The sequence below is a fragment of the Helicoverpa zea genome, chromosome 13, assembly GCF_022581195.2.
Source record: "Helicoverpa zea isolate HzStark_Cry1AcR chromosome 13, ilHelZeax1.1, whole genome shotgun sequence".
NCBI lineage: Eukaryota > Metazoa > Arthropoda > Insecta > Lepidoptera > Noctuidae > Helicoverpa > Helicoverpa zea.
This window is the reverse complement of record NC_061464.1, coordinates 8,166,819-8,182,700: the sequence shown is the minus strand read 5'-3', so window position 1 is coordinate 8,182,700 and position 15,882 is coordinate 8,166,819. Positions and strand designations below refer to the sequence as shown.

At 36.8% G+C, this 15,882-nt stretch overlaps 2 protein-coding genes across 2 annotated transcripts; one reads left to right on the top strand and one right to left on the bottom strand.

Annotated features, from left to right (window-relative positions):
• Positions 1-6,703: 6,703 nt before the first annotated feature.
• On the bottom strand, positions 6,704-9,014 carry LOC124636064 (uncharacterized protein K02A2.6-like). The gene is made up of 2 exons (XM_047172017.1): positions 8,246-9,014; positions 6,704-7,794 (listed from the first exon to the last, which is right to left on the bottom strand). Exons 1-2 carry the CDS (start codon positions 9,012-9,014, stop codon positions 6,704-6,706), a joined length of 1,860 nt encoding a protein of 619 aa, XP_047027973.1.
• A 1,349-nt stretch (positions 9,015-10,363) lies between these two features.
• On the top strand, positions 10,364-14,382 carry LOC124635966. Its single transcript, XM_047171931.1, has 3 exons — positions 10,364-10,399; positions 10,987-11,401; positions 14,244-14,382. The coding sequence occupies exons 1-3, from the start codon at positions 10,364-10,366 to the stop codon at positions 14,351-14,353; spliced, it is 561 nt and encodes a 186-aa protein (XP_047027887.1). The 3' UTR covers positions 14,354-14,382.
• The last annotated feature ends 1,500 nt before the right edge of the window (positions 14,383-15,882 follow it).

Below are 15,882 nucleotides of genomic sequence, written 5' to 3'. Positions count from 1 at the left end.
AAGCAGAGATAAAGTTAGGAGTATCGAATGTTTTGATCAGTTGACAGCTGTCAGTTTTCAAGGGAGAATTTCAGCTGTTTGTAATGACTGACTTCTATATGGTGTTCTAATTTTCGCACATTTTTATTCTATTTACTTTGTTTGAAAAATGCATTTTTTTATTTTTACGTATTTTTCTTTTTTCTTTGTGTTAATCGACATATATCAACCAGTATATTGACGCATTTCATTTAATGTGATTATGAACGACACACCCGATATATTGCTATAATCTATAAATATAATAAATCTGTAAAAAAACTGTGTCTGTACATTGAATATATAAAAAAAAATAATTGGGTGGGGTTTAGAAACAGTAATGGAGCACAAATCCAAAAAAAAATCTGTCTGTATGTCTGTATGCCTGCATGTCTGTATGTCTGTTTGTTTGTACACGCTAATCTTCCGAACTACTGAACGGATTTCAATGATTTTTTCTTTGTTGTATCAGTATTAAACCTGGTCAATATATAGGCTATAATTTATCTTCGAAACTTGAATACCTGATGCAGAACTCCAACAGACCAACAAAACTATAAGAGATACAAAATTGTTTCATGTGATGAGCATTTTCATCTGAGATAATAAATTTTAAGATCTGGAACACCTGATGTGGAACCCCAAGAGCCCAGCTTCTCTGTACCATATACAGGTATGACGTTTTAGCAAAAGTTGTTCAATTTGATAAGCACTTTCTATTGACTTATACAAATTGAAGATGTAAAACACCTGATGTGGAACTCCAAGAGCCCAGCTAGACTATAGCATATGAAGATATGACGTTTTAGCAAAAGTGGTTCAATCTGATGAGCACTCTCTATTGACGTATAAACATCGAAGATCTGGAACACCTGATGTGGAACTTCAAGAGCAATACTACACTTGAAATGAATGTTATGAAATAGGTATTGTAAATCAAAAAAAGTAATTAGTCCGTCTTTTAGATAACCCTAAAATAATGGACACGTATTTTTCTTTTCTCTCTCTCACAAACAAATAATAACGAAGATACAACAACGCTTGAATTTCGTGTTAAGTCACTGCTTAGTAAAAATTTTACATACCTAGACGTGGCGTCACGAGCCCCCACTCTCCAACTTTGTTGCGTTATATCTCATTATTATTTTGTATGTCTCTTCTAGACCTCGGGACTATAGAGTTCCGAATTTTTGAGAGGCAAACGTGGTGCCGAAGCCAACACGCTGAAGCCCTTTTGAGACAACTTTAATAAAATGGTGACACAAAACCGACGATTATCCCTTTATACAATATAGAAATGAACCCAAGGACAATCCCCGGTGGACGTTTTTAAAAAAAAGACAATCCCCGGTTCTGTGCTAAACTATTGCTAACTATGGAGGAAAACTACTTGGGCTATTGTGATGGGATGTTAGTGGATGACAATGTATTAGGTACATGTAAAAATGGCAGGTGGAGACTCGCCACCTCACTTACTGGGCCCCCGGGAACCAGTCACAGAATAGTAACAAGAGGGCAACAGGGACATGAGCGGCTGAAGGGTGAGGATACCTCGGCGAACTTTAAACGCAGATTTCGCGCTCCCTGTGCTTACCCTCCGAGCAGGGCTACTAATCCTGCTCTAGCGACTCCACTCTGGACAGCCAAGAAAAACCAGAGGCGTGAGACCTACCCCCGTCATGGTTCATTCCGACCGGCCGGAGCTGGGGGACAGTATACTCTCCCTGGAGAACTCAGTATATATAGCCCCGCGGGGTCGCTACTCCCCGTCATCAGCCTCAGATGTCCTGCGGTGCCTATATCTCATTATTATTGTCGTTATTATCTCAAGAGCCTTTGTCCCAATTATGTTAGGGTCGACTTCCAGTCACGATGCAACTGAATACCAGTGTTTTACAGCGACTGCCTATCTGACCTCCACAACCCGGTTACCCGCTCAACCCAACACCCCTTGGTAAGACTTACTGGCTTCTGACTACCCATAACGACTGCCAAGAATGTTTAATGACAGCCGGAACCTACAGATTAACATCCCCTCCAAATAACGGTCATTGGTATCCATAATATACGTAGAAAGTACATACGAACTTAGAAAAGTTGCATTGGCAGGCACTTGCCAGACCTTTAATCAAAGACGCACGCTCATATTTGAGAGATTGGTTCTCTACCCACTAAGCCACCATGACTTCCACTAAGTCACCACGACTTTGTCATCTATTTAATGTTTTTTACGTAATAATACGTGTACCTATTATTTTTGCCACACACAACTTAAATGCGGACTAATTAGAATCACTACTTTTATCCCTATGGTCACGTCTATTGCGGTTCAGTTCTCAGCGTTTTGTTTAGTCTGCTGTGCTTTTGCCGTTAAAGTACAAAAATTAAATATATGGAACGTTTCTAATGGTTATGCGTATTCCGTTGTCTTCAAGTCAACGGGCCCTTAAAATTCAATATCAGACTATTCAGATCTTTGATTTTGCTGACCCCGTAGTCGCTGGCATAAGGGACAGGATCCGCGTACGAAGTCGCGGGCAGAAGCTAGTACATAATATGCGGCATAATTACCTGTTTTATAAATTATATTGGGGCAATCTTTGTGGCACTCATAACTTTCTCAGACATTTAAATGGTTATAACCTTCATGGAAAGAGATATAAACTTATATAGAAAATCAACAAGTTTTATTTAAATAAAATACTCGTCATTTAGTTAACTAAAAAAACTCTCCATAAATACAACAGTAGGTATTTCATGCAAAAATACATATATAAATCACAGATCTATTAGCACGAACAAACAAAACAGACAAACATAAATAATAAACCAAACTACATGAAACAAAAACGGAACAAAATATATAAGTAAACGTAGTGCAAAAACGCGGTACGGTGGCGCATCTCGAATTAATGGTCAGTTGTTATTTTTTTGCGGGTACACTGCAAAGCGCATTCGTGCGCGTATCTATTCATCATTTAATTTACATTTGAGCGGCCGCAGTGCTGCAGACACTAGTGACGACCAAAACCGGGGAACTGGCTGTAATATATACAGGGTTACTGGTAAAATACCGACAACCTCTCAGGGGCTTAATACGCGACAAACGATTGATATCTATGAGATTGAAGCATATGTGGCATTCTGCATTTTTTTGTTATAAAACAGTACTTTTGACGTAGGCGCTATCAATAGTTTACCTTTTATATCAACATATGTATGTCAACTTGCTAATTTACTTTTGCAAGGTACAAAAGCTTATTTCTTTAATATATTTTTATCCACGAAATCGATGTGGTCCAAAACTTAATTCTGGTGGGTAGCAATTAGTTAGCAACTCTGGGTGAAAAAAAAATTCAATACTTTTGTGTTGTTTTTTCACACTGAAAAATGGCACAGCCATCCTGTTATCAGAACGGCTGTCACCTTTAAATGCTGAATATCTTCAAAACCACGAGGGTCGCAATTGGTAGCAACTAATGGTAGCTGGTAGCAATTAGATAGCAACTCTCTATATGTATTTCGAGAGGATCGGTGAGGAGTGACAGCGGTCCTGATGCAGACGCCAAATGAATATGACGATGTAATTTATTTTTGACCTTGTTAAGTGACATTGCACTCTTGCGATGCGAGTTAATCGCGTGATCAAAATATCTGCTACGAGTTAATCCGATCGCCCGATCTTCAATTAAGACACTCAATAAGGATTAGTAAGCTTGATTAAGGATGGCTCGTCGCAGGCGATTGTCAATTGACACATTAATAATTACAGTCATGGACACGTAATTAAAGACACTGTTGGAATCTTAACTTACCGGGGCATTTCATCTGTATTTCTTTTTTTACATTGCCGTGGGAACTTTCTTTTCTATTTTAAAATATTTAAGAAGGCATTGTGAAATGTTAAAACTAATGACTATATTTAATAATACCCCGCCCCTAGTTTTTTTTCGCTTTATCCGAATCCCGGGCGGTATGATCCATAACGAAGCCTGGCCATCTAATTAAAGACACTCCATTTGCTCAGAGGAAGAAATAGTTAGGAGTAGGAGAAATAGGAGTTACCTTTCTACAACAACAGTCCCTACACTATAATTAAACATTCCAATATGTATTAATATTTGGTTTATTTCATTTTACCTCAATAACAGTACGACATCCCTGAACGAGCAAGCGGTCAGTTTTGTAGAAGTCGCTAAGGGGATTTTCTTCCATGCTTGGAGAAGTCAGTTGACGGGAGCAAACCGCGGGCAAAAGCTAGTATTAAGTAAAATAGCTCTATATCCGAGTGCTCCAGGGAGAGTATACTGTCCCTCATCTCCGGCATGCCGGAATGAAGCATGACAGGGGATAGGTCTCCCGCCTCTGGCTCTGGATAGGTCTCCCGGCTTGCCTTCATTGGCCGACCAGAGTGGAGTCGCTAGAGCAGGGTTAGCAGCCCTGCTCGGAGGGTATTTGCCTCTTGGTAAGTGGCGAGTGGGCCGCCGGTGATGCTGGACCCACAGGGAGCGCGTGTTCTGCGTTTAAAGTCCGCCGAGGTATCCTCACCCTTCAGCCGCTCATGTACCTGTTGCCCTCTTGTTGCGATTTAGCGACTGATTCCCGGGGGCCCAGTAAGTGAGGTGGCGAGTATCCACCTGCCATTTTTACATGTATTTAATACATTGTCATCGGCAGGTGCCATAGTTCCCGTAGTTTCCCCATTCCTAGTCCATTAGAATCCCATCACAATAGCCCAAGTAGTTTTCATCCATAGTTAGCAATAGTTTAGCACAGAACCGGGGATTGTCCTTGGGTACATTTATATAGTGTATACAGGGATAATCATCGGTTTTGTGTCACCATTTCATTAAAGTTGTCTCAAAAGGACTTCAGCGTGTTGGCTTCGGCCCCACGTTCGCCTCCCAAAAATCCGGGACTGTATAGTCCCGAGGTCTGGTAGAGACATACAAGATATTGTTTGTTATTTTTTAAACAAATAACATTAATTCCAAGTAGATTTTCACACACGTGCGCAGTGAAATATTTCGTATTTATTTCATTAAACCAAATATTGACTATGAAAACGAAAAATAATCTGAATTTAAATCCTTTTACCAGGTCCGTACGGTCAGCAGTAGAATGCTGCGCTCTATACGTTTTTGTTTCAAAATGAATGTGTAAAATATTAGTTGGAAATCGATGGGTTCGACTCCCAATTCGCGCCTTTCGCTACCACTGCACAAAGAACCACATATAGCTTTTGTGTTATTATATTGAGACCGGACTATTTGAGGAAGGCTTTTGTCCTTTTCGTATATTATGGATATCGAGAACTGCAAATAGGAACATTGGCGTGTGATTTTCGGAATAAACACTTAGATTATTTATTATGATGAATTATAAAGAAATGATATAATACGGGCTATATAATAATGGATAATTTATTTCGCAAGGCGCTAATACTGTCGATATTTAATGTGTCTGGCAAAAAAAAACTGCCAACGGAACGTGTCTGGCGGTATTCATTTCAAATTGTATACAACATACGTAAACATCAGACCTCAGACTATAAGAAAAGTGAGTACAATTTTACGTACCTGTAGCACCCGGTACCTGAGAATTGGCCGTCGTTGGTCTAATCTAGCAGGTATGTCACGTACGTTCTTATACACACTATATAATACTAACCTATCGGGTGTTTCGTACCTAATCACATTTAATTAAATACGTTAGGTAATATGTGTGTTATTGTGGACGGATATAGTGGAAGAGGAGACTAAAGAAACGCTGGATGGATTGTGTGGAAGGTATGGTAAGAAAGAATATTACTTGTGAGATGACGGCAGATAGAAGAGTATGGAAGGAGAAATCATGCTGCGCTGACTCCAAATAAAATTGGGATAAGGGCAAAATAATGATGATGATGATGATTTCTTGTGTTCTTCTCGTTTAAGCATTATTATTCACAGTAATTATCATTAACATTATAAAAGAGTGTCTTTGTTGCTACACGGTCCACAAACAGCATTACTCTCGTCATTTTGCTTACTGGTCGTCGTAAATTCGGATACGGAGCCCACCTCATTACTAAATAAGATATAATAGGCAATCTATACTAATGTAGGGGTAAAAACAGCGAAACGGCAAATCTTCTTCTTCTTATCGTTTATTTAGCAATCAACTAGCAGCTTTTACAAAAATTCACAATCCTTTTAATTAAACTAATCTTAACATCGTCTTCAATCATATCGTCGTAAAACCATCGTAAAGCATAATGCACTCAAAGTCCTCTCTCGTTCGTTCTCTTTCATGCCCTCTCGTTCATCATCTCACTCTCATCGTGCGGATACACATCTAAAACACTTTCACTCAATCAATCAGATATTCGGATACATTCCCACATCCGGCCGTCCTGCTCTTAGTCTGTCCTCAGACTAAGCACACGAAAATAAATCTTAAAGGTTACAGTTACATACTTTAAATCTTTTAACTACTGAGACATAAGACAGTGCCAATGGTTACAATTATAAAAGCAATACATTTCTAAAAATATTGTTTACACCACACTAGGTACAAGGTTGTTTACAACAATCAACATGAATGGTAAGTATACTAAGTACATACACTGGTAACAGAACATTACGGTTATAGGTCATTCATCCTTCCATACTATTAAATCAAAGGTAAGTAATGCCCTTATATTTCACTCTGTGTCACTCATATAGTCAGGCCATGGTTTCATATGGTCTGCTGATGCTGTAGTTCTGAGAGGACCCTCCGCTCGTGAGTCAGCCTTCTCTACATCATACCTATCATTTCTCTTTACCTTCACCACCTTGTAAGGTCCCAAAAACTTTGGCTTGAGTTTAAGGCCAGTTCCAAATTGGGTTCTCTTCACAGCAACAAGTCCACCTTCTTCATACTTCCTGCTTGGCTTTCTCTTCTTGTTGTAATTTCTTCTGTTTTCTTCTTGAATCTTTAGAATCTGTTGCTTGGCACTCTTTCTTAATTCTTCCCTATCCTCAATGAAACTTTCCCTTTCTTCTTGTTTTAATAAATCTAATATTTCAACATCTTCCTTCCTTCTCATCTTCGTTCCAAGAAGCAATTGGAAAGGTGTATTATTGATACTTCTGTGATATTTGCTGTTGAGCGCTCTTTGCACACTACTCACCAACTTATACCACAACGTAGGTTGTTCCACTGATAATTTTGTCAAGACCCCGATGATTGTCCGATGCACCCTCTCCACTTGACCATTCCCTCTTGGAACGCCGGTGGTTATTTTAACATGCTCTATTCCCTCTTGCTTACAATACTCAGCGAAATCATTGCTCGTAAAGGCAGTACCCCTGTCAGAGATAATCCTTGCAGGGTTACCAAACACCTGTTGATGTATTTCCAGCTTCCTCAATACTTCTTGAGTGGTTGTACTCTTTGTAGGAAACAGCCACACAAACTTAGTGAATCCGTCAACAACTGTGAGTATGTAATTATATTGTTTGCGAGTTTCGGTAAGTGGTCCTATATGGTCAATGTGCAGAGTATGTAGGGGTGTATCACCTTTTTCTATGGGGTTCAAATATCCTTCTTGTTTACCTTCTTTTCGTGAAGCAAGGAGACATGGGATACAGGTAGATATATACTCTTCAACTTTCTTATCCAGGTGAGTTATGAAATAGTCCTTACTTATCAATTCAATAGTTTTCTTCTTTGAGAAATGACCATTATCATGTGCTCTCTTGATTATTTCCACCTCCATCCTTTGTGGTATAACCAAGCATCTTTCCTTTCCTTTACATAACAATCCATCATGCAAATAAAAATCATTATATGGTTTTTCTTCTTCCAATTATACTCTTAATGGCCTTGAGTCCAGTGTCAGTCTCTTGTGCACGTCTCAATGAACTATGCAAGTCTGAAAATATGGTTGCAATATATGGGTTTCGGCTCAGTGCATCTGTATGTTTCATTCTTGATCCCTCGCGATGCTCAATAGTAAAATCATAGTCTTGCAGAAATAAAATCCATCTTGCTACCCTGGGTGATGTTGCCAAATCCTTTTTATTTAATGTCATCTGAAATGCCTTGCAGTCAGTAACTATTTTAAAATGGTTTCCATAAAGGTAGTGTCTGAACTTTTTTATTCCTTCGATGATAGCCAAGGCTTCTAACTCATAGCTTGTGTATCTGCTTTCAGCATCAGTAGTTCGCTTGCTCATATAATATACAGGATGGAGATTACCTTTAACGTCTTTCTGTAGTAGTATAGCCGCATATGCCACACAAGATGCATCAGTATGCAGCTCAGTGGGTGCTTTTGAATCATAAATTTTTAAAACAGGTTTACTTGCCAATTTATTCTTCAGAGTGTTGAATGCCAATCTATGTTCATCATGAAACTCAAATTTTCTGTCTTTTCTTAACAAATCTGTGAGAGGTTTGGCTATAGTAGCAAAGTTTTGAATATACTTTCTAAAATATGAACAAAGTCCCAAGAAACTGAGCAGTTGCTTCTCATTTCTGGGCTCAGGAAATTTTAGGACCGCCTCGGTCTTTCCTGGCGATGGCGTAACTGCTCCACCTTCGATTACATGCCCAAGGTACTCTACTTTCCGCACCAGCAGCTGTGACTTTGACCAGTTTATTTCTAGTCCATACTCCATAGCAACTTGCAAAACTTCTTGCAACCTCTCGACAGCTTGTGCCTCTGTTAATGCTGGAATTAACAAATCGTCTATGAATATTACAACAACACCTCTAGTAATCAGATCCCTGAATATTATTGAGATAAAACGGGTGAAAACCTTGGGACAGATGGATAGGCCAAACGGAGCTCTTAAAAATTCATACTGAGCCGTCATAGTAACGAAGGAGGTATACTTTATAGATTCCTCGCTAACTCTCAGGTGGAAAAATCCATTCTTAAGGTCTAGGGCGCTAAACACCCTCGCAGCAGCCAGCTTATCAATATGTTCATCTATGATGGGTAGCGGGTATTTATCTTTAACCATCTTCTTGTTAATTAACCTATAGTCAACACATACTCGCAATGAATATACGTCAATACGTCAATGAACGCCGCGCCACCAGCAATCTTTGTGTCTGCGACCATTCAAAGATATCACCATTGTCGCCTATATCTTGAATCCACTTTGTTACAGGATATGCCCTGTCCCTGCCGTCGAACTTCCTTATAACATCTTCCGTGTAATTAAATGTAGCACGCGCTGGCCGATCGAGTACGCCGCCATCTTCGTCGTCATACGATTGACTCTTACTTCGGTTTCTTGGCATCATAAACGTCGTAAAATCGTACTCCTGGCTACGTATTATACTTTCCACGTTCAACGCCGCAGGCGCTCCGCCGCTGCCGCGCTCGCGCTATCCTGTAACGGGTCTTCTTCTCCAACGTCGGGCACGTGCTCCTGCACGCCGCCGCTCGCCGATTTTGCGTATCCCGGACGAGCCCCCACAATTTGTAGGGGTAAAAACAGCGAAACGGCAAATCTTCTTCTTCTTATCGTTTATTTAGCAATCAACTAGCAGCTTTTACAAAAAATCACAATCCTTTTAATTAAACTAATCTTAACATCGTCTTCAATCATATCGTCGTAAAACCATCGTAAAGCATAATGCACTCAAAGTCCTCTCTCGTTCGTTCTCTTTCATGCCCTCTCGTTCATCATCTCACTCTCATCGTTCGGATACACATCTAAAACACTTTCACTCAATCAATCAGATATTCGGATACATTCCCACACTAATATATAAAGATTTGATTGTTCGTTTGTATCAAATAGGCTCCGGAACTATTTAACCGATTTTAATAATTCTTTAATTTTTAAGAAGCTACTTATTTCATGCGGGTACGGGATGAAATTTCCCCGAGACGCGGATGAAACCGCGTGGCAACAAATCAAAGGTACCTATGTAATTAATTGTATATGCATATAATGAAAATTCATTACAATAACAATTTTCAATTCTATTTTATTACACGCCATAAAATCGCTGTAAAGTAAAAAGCACGTCAAATTCTATTTTTATTTAAACAAACACTATTGCTATGATATAATCTACAAAATGTATTAAATCTGTAAAAAACCTTTGATTTTTTGAGGCAAGGTCCTCCCTTTCAAATAAGTTCCCACAAAGTAGGTGACAATGGGACAATCACTCGTTTTTGTAAGTACTATAGGCGTAACTAATCATTCTGTACAACATGATATCGATTTCAGAGGAAACACATTATTAAAATCCAACCGGTGTGACCAATTACGACTTGACGTCGCATTGTTAGTTCAGAAATTTACTCTGAGTAGTCACCACCTATAATACGAAACTAAATATTGGAATAAAAATGTGTCGAGTTGCATTCTATTTGCTTTTTATCGCGGTAAGTAAAATAATAGTTTTTGTACGAAGTGTGGTAAAACGTGTAAAAAGTCATTTATCTATACTAATTTAATAAAGAGGAAACTTTTTTGTTTGTTTGTACCCGAAAAGCCCCGAAACTACTGAACCAATCTGAAATAATACTTCCGAAATGTCTGTTAGAATATGCCATTAACTGAATTAAATTGTGTTTACACATTTGCCCAGTGCGATGAGCAAATGTCCTTAGAATTGGGGAGGTGTTTATCTAACAAAAGAAATTTTAAGACTACTAATAAACAAGTGACGAGATAATTTTAAATTTTCAAAAGACCCTATTTTGATGTCATTGAACAATACTGTAACACCAAGTATCAAATAAAGCGAATGAACATTAATATTTGTGCGTGAAATCCGATTGGTTATAGAATGTGGAATAATATACAAATTGTTCCTTTTAAAAGGTGTTAAAAATATTGATTCAAGATCTCGACTACAAAAGTCGATGAGCGAATTTATTGACTGATATTAAAATTGTATTAAGGTAGTATGTTTGGCCAGTAAATACTTAGCGCTGTTAATATATATACTTTAAATACATTATTTCAGATAATTCAATATGGTGTACAAGCAAATGAAACATCAACGAACGTGAATCCAAGCAACGATGAACCTACAGATAAGGAGGCTAATGAAGGTCTAGTAGTAGACAAAACAGCTAAAGAATCACCGGCTGATGACAAACAGGCTAAAAAAGAACCGGCTGATGATAAAACTGCTAAAGAAGAGACGGCTGATGATAAAACGGCTAAAAAAGAGACGGCTGATAATAAAACAACTAAGAAAGAATTATCACCAGAGAAAAGAGCTAAGAAAGAACCAGTAGCCGAAGAAGAGGCTGAATCTAAAACAACTGAGGCTGAAATTACAGAAAATTCTAGTAAAAGTGCTAAAACAACGCCTGGCCCAGCCAGTTCTGCAAAACCTATGGGTTTCGCTGGCAATATCCTTGCACCAGTTATGGGTACGTTAATTTTTCGAGTTCCGAACCTAAAAGGAAAGACGGAACCCTATCACTGAAACTTCGCTGTCCGTCTGTCATCGGACTTGATTGTATCTCATGGACCCGATAGTTAAAAATTCCACTTATGAAGTATTGTTGTTATTGCTATAGCAATAATACTGAAAAAAACGTACGATTTTTCGGACTATTACTATTCGAATTCAGTACATGCTAGGTTTTACCAATGTGGACTTGTAAATATTGGTTTTAGGAATAAAACAATGATGAATCAATTTATCGTCATTTGTTTTAAGTAACCATTAGTCAAAAACCTACGCAATATTGTAACAATTTAAATGATTTTTTATTTCGAAGTTGTATTAATAAAAGTATATGTAGATGTGGAGGTAAAACCTAGCTTGTATTGAATTGAAATGGTAGAAGTCCGAAAAAATCGTAACTTTTTAATACATTCTTACATTTACTAACTCATGTCGGTAAATCTTAGGATTAACCATAGTTCGGCTTTTTACAGTAACATATACATATAATATGCCGAGCAGCCGAAAATCGATCTCAGTGGCGTGCACTTGGAGAGGCCTATGTCCAGCAGTGGACTGCGATAGGCTGATGATGATGATGATGATGATGATACATATAATAGACTAGCTTCTGCCAGCGGTTTCACCCGCATCCCGTGGGAACTACTTCCCGTACCGGGATAAAAAGTAGCCTATAGCCTTCCTCGATAAATGGGCTATCTAACACTGAAATAAATTTTCAAATCGGACCAGTAGTTCCTGAGATTAGCGCGTTCAAACAAACAAACAAACTCTTCAGCTTTATATTAGTATAGATAAACAGTAGGTACCGATCCCTTCGTGGACGAACCAGACTCGCACTTGGCCAGTTTTTTTTTGTGTCGGTTTGAGCATCATGTCAGTGAATTATATAAAATATAAATATACAGGTAATAATTTGTCGTGCTTATTTTGAGTACATTTTAATGGTAGCTATTGCTCAATCACGTTTCGATAAAAAATCAAGTAGGCAGGTTATCGCTGAAATTGAGTTGTTACAGGATAGTATGTAGCTATACATTTTTTACAGTAAATAGCCTCCGTTTATATACTTTTTATTTATTTTTATATACTACATTTATTTCCTGGAATGTAACCTTTTTCAATATTTTTTTTACTACTGCTGTACCAACAACAGGTTGTATCCTCCTGTTATTAGAAATGCAACAGAAATAAAAATCACATGTAGGTAGGTACTTACTTATTAGTATTTAGTATCTCTATGTATGTTTGTGTGTGAGCGATTATCTCAAGTTAGGCATAACTCATTTTGGTGCGGTTTTCAGAATAGTATTTGTCAGACTTTGGAGAAGGATGTAGGTATAATTAATTACCTTAATATTAATTACCGAAGTGGATTTTAACTTTTTACTTTCGGACATGCATATTGCATTTATTAACCGACTTCCCAAAAAGGAGGAGGTTCTCAATTCGTCTTGATTTTGTTTTATTATTTTTTATTTTATGTATGTTCATTGATTACTCGAAGACGCGTGGACTGAATTGCAAAATTCTTTTTTTGTTTTTTGATTTGATGATTCATTTTATTTTTTATAGAAAAATAAGGTGTATGTGATTTCATGCGTCGTATGTTAAACCGTATCTAGACACACGGCAGTGTGTCCGCCAAGTTCGAGCAAAAAAGCGACACACCGGCCGTGGGTTATATTACACGAACCATTTCGGGCCAAATTCGACCCCCCTGTAACTCAAAATCTATTTTATTTACGCATATCAAATTTCTAGTATCTGTTGAGACCCCCTCACTTATCTAAAATACAAAATTTCATTAATATACCTATTGTAGGTCTTGAGATATTGACGTCAGAAAATCGCTATTTTTACTATACACTTATTCACTTATTCACTGACTCACTCATCAAAAACCTAGACCACTTCCAATGGTCGTATTGACTTGAAATTTGGCATGGAGGTAGGTCTTTATGTCAAGTTAAAGGGAAAAATCTGAAAATGGCCAAGTGTGAGTCGGTTTCAAAATAATGAAGGTGTTTTATACCCGGTGTAAATTTATTCCCCTAAGGAACTAAAACGAACTAAATTTATCTATATTTATATAATATATCTTCGAATGGTACAAAGGTTTGTATTTAGTCAAAGTAAAGTAAAAATCTGAAAACGGCCAAGTGTGAATTACTTTCGAAAATAACGAATGTGTAACTTTGATCCACGAACATAATATATGATAACATGTCATGTCAGTCAGTTGGTAAATCTAGTCCATTTAGTTAATCTAGTTCATTTCTTTGTAAGAAACATAGTGCATATTAAAAAATCTAAAAAATAGTATAAATGAGACATTTCTTTAACTAACTTCATCATAAGAAAAAAATAAAATAAACAACCTTACAAAAATAAATGAAATCCCACCCAAAACAAAAATGTGAAAGACTGCCAAGTTCGATAATATGGGAATGCTTCGCCTATAAAAGAAGTGAGATCTGAATAAGTACCAAGTTCCATACACATACCTCAGTTAAAAATAGTTACTTTTTAATGATGATTACTTGGCAAGTTTTAATAGAAAATTAAATACTTGATTCATTGCGTTTAGTAGGTTTATAACAAGGTGTATGAAAACTTGCCAAGTAACATCATTAAAAAAGTAACTATTTTTAACTGAGGTATGTGTATGGAACTTGGTACTTATTCAGATCTCACTTCTTTTATAGGCGAAGCATTCCCATATTATCGAACTTGGCAGTCTTTCACATTTTTGTTTTGGGTGGGATTTTATTATCTTATATTGTATATTTTTCCTGCAGCCGCTCGAGCAAGAATTGAAGAAATCATGCACAGAGGCGTAAATGGAGCCAAAGGTTTTGCTGATGGAACCTACACCCTTTTTAAGGATTCCGTCCAAAACTTCTTCTAATCATAATTTTCTTTAAAATATTAAGTTTTTTAGAAGCTAAGGTCTAAAATCAAAGGCCTATTTGAAAAATTAAAAAAAATATATTTTGATTTTGAATTAAAGGAGATGTTTCAAATCCAGCCCACTATATATACAGTTCCTCGAAAAACCAGAAAAATCGAAGGAATTCGGGAAAAATACAGATAAATTGCTAAAATGCACACTTTTCTTGTAATATTCAATTTGTTATTTAGTATATAATGAGTTTTATTGACTTTGGTTATAGCGTCTCAACAGTTTAGATACTCACTTGTCAAAAAAATTACAGTAAACAATCGATTTGACAATGAAACAAATAAATATGTCAAGTGTCATTAATCAACAGCTTACGACGAACTGCTCACGGGCACCTATGTGAAATCTTGGTTTTAACGACTTTATGTGTATTTCAAAAGGTTTTAATGACTAGGGTAAAGGCGGGATAGATGCCCCACTTTTTGAAATATGCTTATAATTTAATAAATATTGATTCTACATTAATAACGCCTATGAATGTAACTAGTTTAATCCTTTATGTTTATTTGTGATTTGTCTTTTTGGACCTATATACTTCACGTTTTGCAAATTTTAGCTTTTTGTAGACCTCAATTTTTGGGGATAGATGCCTACCCCTATGGATAGTTGCCCCACCTTGAAAATACTAGCAGGGATAGATGCCTACGGTGCGGGATAGATGCCCTTCATACTGATAAGTATATTATATTAATAATATTTACATATTTTCTTACTTTAATTTATTTGAAATGAAAAGATTTTGCAGTTTTAAAATCTTTTTATATTCATTATCAGATTAATTAAAATTAACACAATAAAATTCTAAAAGTAATTGTTCAATAAAAATAATGTAAGTATTTTATATTTTAAACCCTTATTATAAAATATGAATTATTTAGTTTCAACATGCAAAATCATTAAAATTATTCTTTCTTAAAAACCAAAATAACACAATATACGTAGCATCATAATATTTAACCGGACAGTGCTTTAAGTTTTCCACATCTCGAGAAAAAAAATCTGAAAAGTGTACAGGTTTCATGTAACCAGCACTGACACATTACACATTGAATCCAGTCGGATTTAGCCTTTGTTTGTTCATAGTTTTTAAAGCATTCTATGCAGTTATTTTTATTTGTATCTTTAGGCTCATCCTGTCCATCTCTTTTAGTCTTCTTCACCGGCAAACCTTTAGTTTTCTTTTCCATAACTTTGGTCTTAGGTGAATTGTCTTCATCTTCACTGTTTGAACTGTAAATCATTCGTAATCAATAAAAAGTGTAAATACCTATACATAAACACATGAAAATATAAAAATTAAACACAAAAATATATTAAAAATATATATTCAAAGCACTTATAATACATTCAGGGTACACGTGGTGTATGGAGGGATAGATGCCCCTAGGGGCACCTATACCCTAAAAAATCAGGGCAACTATCCTTTTTGACAGGGTTAGATGCCCTAGTATTTTTATTTAATAAATAAATACAAT

What these genes read in the sequence shown, in the direction of transcription:
- LOC124636064 (XM_047172017.1), bottom strand. Translation starts at nt 9,014, where the DNA reads ATGGTTAAAGATAAATACCCGCTACCCATCATAGATGAACATATTGAT. An exon ending in ACTACAGAAAGACGTTAAAG is followed by an intron (nt 7,795 to 8,245) that starts GTAATCTCCATC and finishes TGTTATGTAAAG; the next exon opens with GAAAGGAAAGATGCTTGGTT.
- LOC124635966 (XM_047171931.1), top strand. Translation starts at nt 10,364, where the DNA reads ATGTGTCGAGTTGCATTCTATTTGCTTTTTATCGCG. An exon ending in TCTATTTGCTTTTTATCGCG is followed by an intron (nt 10,400 to 10,986) that starts GTAAGTAAAATA and finishes ACATTATTTCAG; the next exon opens with ATAATTCAATATGGTGTACA. An exon ending in TATCCTTGCACCAGTTATGG is followed by an intron (nt 11,402 to 14,243) that starts GTACGTTAATTT and finishes TTTTTCCTGCAG; the next exon opens with CCGCTCGAGCAAGAATTGAA.